Raw genomic sequence first — 7,893 nt, forward strand, 5'->3', positions numbered from 1 at the left:
CTGGCCGGAACTATTTGTTCCGGCTGCGCAGGGCTCAGGCGGCTGGGGGGACCCTCTTTCGCCGCTGCTCGCGGCGGATCGCCGCAGAGCGGTGGCGATCGGGCAGCACACGTGGCTGGCAAAGTGCCGGCTGCGTGTGCTGCTCTTTATTTGATCAAAATCGGCCCAGCAGGGCCTGAGCGGCACCCTCTGGCGGTAATGGACGAGCTGAGCTCGTCCATACCGCTAAGGTGGTTAATGACCGCAGTGTGAATCCAGCCTAATCCTTCCCAATGGAGAAAAGGGAAAGGGTTCAGCTATTCTGTCTCATTTACTCACTTGCAGGTCTGCTTAGCATTGTGGGTGGGCAGAATACTTGTTAGCGATTGTTTTAGGTGAGTATATCTGCCATTCTACAGTAATATAAATGCAGAATTAGTGAACAAGAATACTAGGTGTGAGAAGAACCAGGGTCATGCCTGTAAGAAAATGAGGGCAGTTGCCAGCGAAGGCCTTGTTCACATTATGTCCGTTTTTGTAAAATTTTAAGCGCGGGCGATTTTCAAAATCGCCCTGAAAGCGCTTGTGCAATGATTCTCTATGAGAGAGTTCCTATCAGAGCGGTTCGTTTGCGATCCGCATGAAAAGCGGTGCTTGGGCCATTTTTGAGGCGATTTGCCTCAATGGAAGGTATAGGAAAAACGCAAAATGATCACAAAATCGCTTTGGCAAGCGATTGTGTGAGCGTTTAAAAAAAAATACATAGTATTTATTGTTTCTGGATTTTTTTCCAGGTTTAAAAGACGGAAGCACTCTGCAAAAACGCCCACAAAAATGAGCGAACGCACAGGAAAGCATTAAAAAAAGGCGGAAAAAAAACCACCGCGACGGACACGAGGCCTGAGGCCCCATTCACACTTGAGCGTTTTACCGGCGATTCCGGCAAAACGCTCAAGTGCTAGCGCCTTTTAAAACGCTAGTGCATCGCTAGTTCTCACTTGGGCGATTTGCGTTACTCGCCGGTGATTAACACAAATCGCCAAACGCAGACTTGTAGCCTGCACCATTTTCAGGCGTTAGCGTTTAGTGCTATAGAAGCGCTAAACGCAATCGCGAAAAAATCAGCAAGCGCGAATGGTGATTTTTTCACATTAATCGCCAAAAATCGCCTGAGCAAAATGCTAGCAAAAGTTGGGAATGAATAAGGTAATATCCATCTTACATACTATAGCAATGGGTGGCTGATGGTGTAATCGTTTCAAATAGACCATTATAGTACACTTTACAGCACAATTGCTGTAGTTTAGTTTGTGTAGCTGGAGATTGCTGAAGTTAGTTTGTATAGCCAGATGCGTATCTAGAGGGGTGCAGGATTGGCTCATGCCATAGGCGCCACAGCACCATGGGGCACTATGTCTGCACCCTCCTGGCTTGTGCTCCACCACCATACTGAGGGATACTGCTCGTTAGTTATACTTGGGGGGGCTAACTCTAGCAACCTATACTGGGGGAGGGGCTACTTATACAGGGAGGAAGAACTTGTCTAATTACCTATGTTTGGAGGGCACCCTAAACTGGTTCAATACCTATAATGGGAGGGCTACTTCTGGCTACCTATACTGGGGGCGACCTCTGGCTTCTTATACTGGGTGGCTAACTCTGGTGACCTATGCTGGGGTATACCTCTGATTAATAATACCGGGGAGGCTAATTCTCACTACATATACTGGGGGTACCTCGGGCTACCTCTTCTGGGGTGGACACCTCTAGATATCCATGCTGTAGGGACACCTCCAGTATAGACATGGGGTACAAATAGATATGGGGCGCAATTTCAGTTTTTGCCATAGGCGCTATATTACCCAGATACGCCCCTGTGTATAGCTAGAGATTGCTGTAGTTAGTTTGTGTGGCTGGAGATTGCTGTAGTTAGTTTGTACAGCTAGAGATTGCTGTAGTTAGTTTGTACAGCTAGAGATTGCTGTAGTTAGTGTGTATAGAGATTGCTGTAGTTAGTGTGTATAGAGATTGCTGTAGTTTAGTGTGTATAGAGATTGCTGTAGTTAGTGTGTATAGAGATTGCTGTAGTTAGTGTGTATAGAGATTGCTGTAGTATGTGTGTATAGAGATTGCTGTAGTTAGTGTGTATAGAGATTGCTGTAGTGTGTGTGTATAGAGATTGCTGTAGTTAGTGTGTATAGAGATTGCTGTAGTGTGTGTGTGTATAGAGATTGCTGTAGTTAGTGTGTACAGCTAGAGATTGCTGTAGTTAGTGTGTATAGAGATTGCTGTAGTTAGTTTGTACAGCTAGAGATTGCTGTAGTTAGTTTGTATAGCTAGAGATTGCTGTAGTTAGTTTGTATAGCTAGAGATTGCTGTAGTTAGTTTGTATAGGTAGAGATTGCTGTAGTTAGTTTGTATAGGTAGAGATTGCTGTAGTTAGTTTGTGTGGCTGGAGATTGCTGTAGTTAGTGTGTATAGAGATTGCTGTAGTTAGTGTGTATAGAGATTGCTGTAGTTAGTGTGTATAGAGATTGCTGTAGTGTGTGTGTATAGAGATTGCTGTAGTTAGTGTGTATAGAGATTGCTGTAGTGTGTGTGTATAGAGATTGCTGTAGTTAGTGTGTATAGAGATTGCTGTAGTGTGTGTGTGTATAGAGATTGCTGTAGTTAGTGTGTACAGCTAGAGATTGCTGTAGTTAGTGTGTATAGAGATTGCTGTAGTTAGTTTGTACAGCTAGAGATTGCTGTAGTTAGTTTGTATAGCTAGAGATTGCTGTAGTTAGTTTGTATAGGTAGAGATTGCTGTAGTTAGTTTGTGTGGCTGGAGATTGCTGTAGTTAGTGTGTATAGAGATTGCTGTAGTTAGTTTGTACAGCTAGAGATTGCTGTGTGCTTTGCAGTAATGGGATCCTGGGGTTGCAGGAACTTTATGGATGGGGGTCTCTGGGGTCGCAGACTCTGATCCTACTACAGTCATGCAGCTGAATGATTATCCAGAGGGTCCCCCCCCCCCCCCTCTAGACTCGCAGCCGCCCTCTGATTGGCGAAGGGGGATTTTTTGGGAAGGGATTTGGGAGCCGAGAAGGGGGGAGGAGGCGGTTTCAAGGCGGCCCTGAGTTTTGGCTGGAGGGAAGGATCCGGTCCCGGGACAGAGGGCGCCTTGAAACGGATTGTTCAGAAGTGAGTTGGGGAAGCGGAGCACAAAGGGAAAGTGATCCGAATCAGAACCGGAGGAGGAGGCAGAGCTGCTGCTTGGAGTGTATGGAGATCGGATAAGCTGGACTCTTCCCACTGCTGGAGAAAGTAAGGAGGACGTGGTCGCTGCAGAGCTGGTCCGGGGGAGGTGACACAGGACGCCGCAGAGGTACCGGGGGACACGCTGCACCCAGCGGGAGAAACTTTGCAAAACTTTATTCCAACTTTCTCACCGAAGCTCCAAACACATGCAACGTCCCCAGCTGCAGAGCCTGTGATCTCTGGTCGCCTCCATCTGATCCTGCTGGTCTTGTGATCGATCACCCAGCCTCAGCCATGAGGGGTGTGCAGATCTCCACCCTTCTCCAAGTCCTGGGCTCCTTGCTTGTCCTGTGCCCACTGGCCACTGCCCAGCTCCATGGAGAGAAGGGTATCTCTGTGCCTGAGCATGGATTCTGCCAGCCCATCTCTATCCCACTGTGTACAGACATTGCCTACAACCAGACCATCATGCCCAATCTCTTGGGTCACACCAATCAGGAGGATGCTGGCTTAGAGGTCCACCAGTTTTACCCACTAGTGAAGGTCCAGTGTTCTTCAGAGCTACGGTTCTTCTTGTGCTCCATGTATGCTCCGGTTTGCACGGTTCTGGAACAGGCCATACCTCCTTGTCGATCTATTTGTGAACGTGCGAGACATGGCTGCGAAGCCCTCATGAACAAGTTTGGCTTCCAGTGGCCTGAGAGGCTAAGATGTGAAAACTTCCCTCGTCATGGAGCTGAACAAATATGTGTTGGACAGAACCACTCGGAAGATGGGGGTCCCACCTTGCTCACAACTAGCCCCCCTCTGCATGGTACACAGGGGCCAGTCGTCTACGCCACATCTGACCACGCTTTTCACTGTCCTCGAGTGCTCAAGGTACCCTCTTACCTGAACTACAGGTTCCTAGGAGAAAAGGACTGTGCTGCTCCATGTGAGCCTGCTAAAAACGATGGCTTCATGTTCTTCAGTCAAGAGGAGATCCGCTTTGCTCGAGTCTGGATTCTTATATGGTCTGTACTCTGCTGTGCTTCAACCTTCTTCACAGTTACAACCTACTTGGTAGATATGCAAAGGTTCCGTTATCCTGAAAGGCCCATTATATTTCTCTCTGGATGTTATACTATGGTCTCTGTGGCCTACATCGCTGGATTTGTGCTTGGAGATAAAGTTGTTTGTAATGAAGGCTTCTCTGAAGATGGCTACAAAACTGTTGTGCAGGGGACCAAAAAAGAAGGGTGCACCATCTTGTTTATGATGCTTTACTTCTTCAGCATGGCCAGCTCCATCTGGTGGGTCATTCTCTCTTTGACCTGGTTCCTGGCAGCAGGAATGAAGTGGGGCCATGAAGCCATTGAAGCAAATTCCCAGTACTTCCATTTGGCAGCATGGGCAGTGCCTGCTGTGAAGACCATTACCATTCTGGCCATGGGGCAGATTGATGGAGACTTACTCAGCGGAGTTTGCTTTGTAGGACTAAATAACATTGATCCACTAAGAGGTTTTGTGTTGGCGCCTCTCTTTGTGTACCTCTTCATCGGAACCTCCTTTCTCCTTGCTGGGTTTGTGTCACTCTTCAGAATAAGGACCATCATGAAACATGACGGTACAAAAACGGAGAAGTTGGAACGGCTGATGGTGCGTATTGGAGTCTTCAGTGTCCTGTACACTGTGCCTGCCACCATTGTTATCGCTTGCTACTTCTATGAGCAGGCCTTCAGAGAACACTGGGAACGTAGCTGGGTGAGCCAGAATTGCAAAAGCTTAGCCATCCCTTGCCCACTGCAGTACACCCCACGCATGACTCCAGACTTTACTGTCTACATGATCAAGTATCTCATGACCCTCATTGTTGGCATCACTTCTGGGTTCTGGATCTGGTCAGGCAAAACTCTTCATTCCTGGAGAAAGTTTTACACCCGGCTTACCAACAGCAAACACGGAGAGACCACTGTGTGAGGACTGAACTCTTCTTGGTGGATCCCATTCACCACCTGGGACTACAGTTGTTCTCCTCCAGTTCCCGGTCACTCTTTGCTCTCTGTGTAGATCTACATACTATACATTCAGGCACATCTCTCTGGAGTTGTAATTAAAACTGTATATAGAATTTTTGTAAATTATATATTTCTATTTAAAACATGGTGGCTAAAGACCCAGAGAAATGGGATAACTACATGGGGGGGAAGAGACCCTGCCCTATCTTCTGCAACAGCTTGACTTAACTGTATGTCTGAAAAAGAAAACAGCCTGTTTGTTCTGGCTGCCCCTGGAAACGATATATACTTTTTTTTTTCACCCCATGGACAATGGATTATGTATTGGCGTCAAAAAAATTTGGCAGATTCTGGGAGTGTGAGTTGGAATCTCGGTATCTTGACAGATGGTTCCACTGCTGCTATGTTGTCTGTCAGACTGGTATAACTGTATTTGGAGGAGGGTGGAACTGGGTTGTATTGTGCTTTTGAACCCCTCGTTCTTCTGAGCTTGAGTTTTATAGCAAGCCCACATTTTTTATGAAATGCATGATTAATAAAGGATAGATAAAAGTGGAGATAACAGGAGTTGGTTGGACAGTGGTACTCTCTCTACGAGATCACGGTACAGATTTGACACTTGCCAATCTTCAGATGTGGGAATTACAGGGAGAAGGATGTTACCCTTTTATGTACTGAAAAAAAATACCCTGCAGACGTTTTATTTAATCAAGGGGCTTTCTTATACCATCATGTTCTCAATCTGCATACGTATTGATTTTGTTTTTAAATATATTTTGAATTTTTTTTTTCTTAACTTTCAGATTTACAAAAATTAAAAAAAAAAAAATATTTTTGTTACGAACAACCAAGAAATTATTTGGTGCTTTCCCTTTGTTCCAATGTAAGTTTTTGGGCTCAAAGGCTGTATTAAAAACAAGTTAGAAAAACATCTAGTGGAAATATATCATTTATAGAGTCGTCAATGACCAATTTCTAGAAAGACAGAAAGTTCAGCTAGATGATTGATTGAACATACTTGGGTGTTGTGTATTACCTCTGATGAGTAAAAATCATAGACATATGGGCCTCGATTCACTAAGCTTATCTCCTGTCTTTAATAACTCTTCTAGAGTTGTTACCATGGTGATAAGGCCTGTAGTATTCAGGAAACATTTTACCTCAGGCAAGCCTAAAGTTAACTCTTCTGTCTTTAAGTTAACTCTTTAATCCTTAAAATAACTCCAGAGTTAAAGACAGGCTGTTTATTAACTGCGTGTGAAAATAACTACAGGAGAGGTAACTTAACTACAGGAGAGGTAACTTAAGGAATGAAGAGATAAGATAACTCTCTCTTATGTGGAGGTAAGTTTTCTCTTGCCTTATTATCTCCAGCATGATCTTAGTGATTTGAGGCCATAGACCTTAATTCACTAACACTTTATCCAACATTTGATAATTTTACTTCATGGGTAAAATCTAATTTTGAAATCACTAAGGTGTTATAAATTTATTGAACGTTTTATCGACAAAACATTCAGTAAATATATAACACCTTAGTGAATTCGCATGAGGTAAATTAACAAACGTTCGATACAGTGTTTAATAAAGCTTAGTGACTTGAGGTCATAGAAATGCTTCTTTCAGGAGAGAAAGAAGATTAAAAAAAGGAAGCTAATGGAAGATGAAAAGGGGGAACCTTAGGGTACATACACACAGCCAATTTTGATTGGCCAATCACTGAGCCATTTTACCACTTCCATGTAGTATGAGGGTTTACCTACATAATCTGTTCATAGTATTCAGTATCCGTAGCCCCTCATACTACATGGATGTGGTTATATTGGCCAGTCAAAATTGAATGTGTGTATGCAGCCTTGCGTGTGACCTCCGCCTACGGGGTATTTATCCAGCCAACCACAGGAAAGCATAATTGCAGCGTTTGTTATGTTGTTAGTCTGCCTGATCAGTTGGAGGTGAACCCACCGGAACTAGCGAAGGGTTAGGCTGGGTTTACACTGATTCAGTTGCTGTTAGCTATAACACATTGGACAGACGATGAGAAGGAATCTTCCATGTTTTCCTGTGGGTTAGTTTACATTTATTCCTTATGACATAGATGTAAACTGACCCATAGGGGAGCATGGAAAATAGCTGACTGGTACACAAATCCAATTCTGATTGACCAGTGATTGTCCAATTTTCCCACCTGCATGTAGTATGGGGGCCAATAGATTTTGAATGCTGTGAACCGATTGTGTAGTTAAAGCAACATACTGCATGGAGGTGGATAAACTGGCCAGTCATTAGCCAATCAAAGTAGGATGTGTGTGTACCGGGCTGTAGTGGTTTAGTCGTTAGGAAAATATGTTTATACAGCACAGACTGCATTATATGAATGTTCAAAGGAAAAAAGACAGTTCAAGCTGGGCATATTTTTTACTATTATGTTTTAAAATGTAATCAAGTTGCTTCTATCCAGTTTGCAGCTGTCTTATTGTCCGTTGGATATATAAATGGCTTGGGTAGACTTAAGGTGGCCATACACTGGTCGATTTGCCATCAGATTCGACCAACAGATAGATCCCTCTCTGATCGAATCTGATCAGAGAGGGAATGTATGGCCACCTTTACTGCAAACAGATTGTGAATCGATTTCAGCCTGAAACCGATCACAATCTGTGGAGTTGCCGCTGCT

The 7,893-nt window shown here is 44.4% G+C and overlaps 1 protein-coding gene across 1 annotated transcript; it reads left to right on the plus strand.

Annotated features, from left to right (window-relative positions):
• The first annotated feature begins 3,116 nt into the window (after positions 1 to 3,116).
• On the plus strand, positions 3,117 to 6,147 carry FZD2 (frizzled class receptor 2). The gene has a single exon (XM_068264588.1). It carries the CDS (start codon positions 3,514 to 3,516, stop codon positions 5,176 to 5,178), a length of 1,665 nt encoding a protein of 554 aa, XP_068120689.1. The 5' UTR covers positions 3,117 to 3,513; the 3' UTR covers positions 5,179 to 6,147.
• The last annotated feature ends 1,746 nt before the right edge of the window (positions 6,148 to 7,893 follow it).

This window comes from Hyperolius riggenbachi, chromosome 12, assembly GCF_040937935.1.
Source record: "Hyperolius riggenbachi isolate aHypRig1 chromosome 12, aHypRig1.pri, whole genome shotgun sequence".
NCBI lineage: Eukaryota > Metazoa > Chordata > Amphibia > Anura > Hyperoliidae > Hyperolius > Hyperolius riggenbachi.

Coding starts and splice junctions, on each gene's coding strand:
- FZD2 (XM_068264588.1), top strand. CDS start 3,514: ATGAGGGGTGTGCAGATCTCCACCCTTCTCCAAGTCCTGGGCTCCTTG.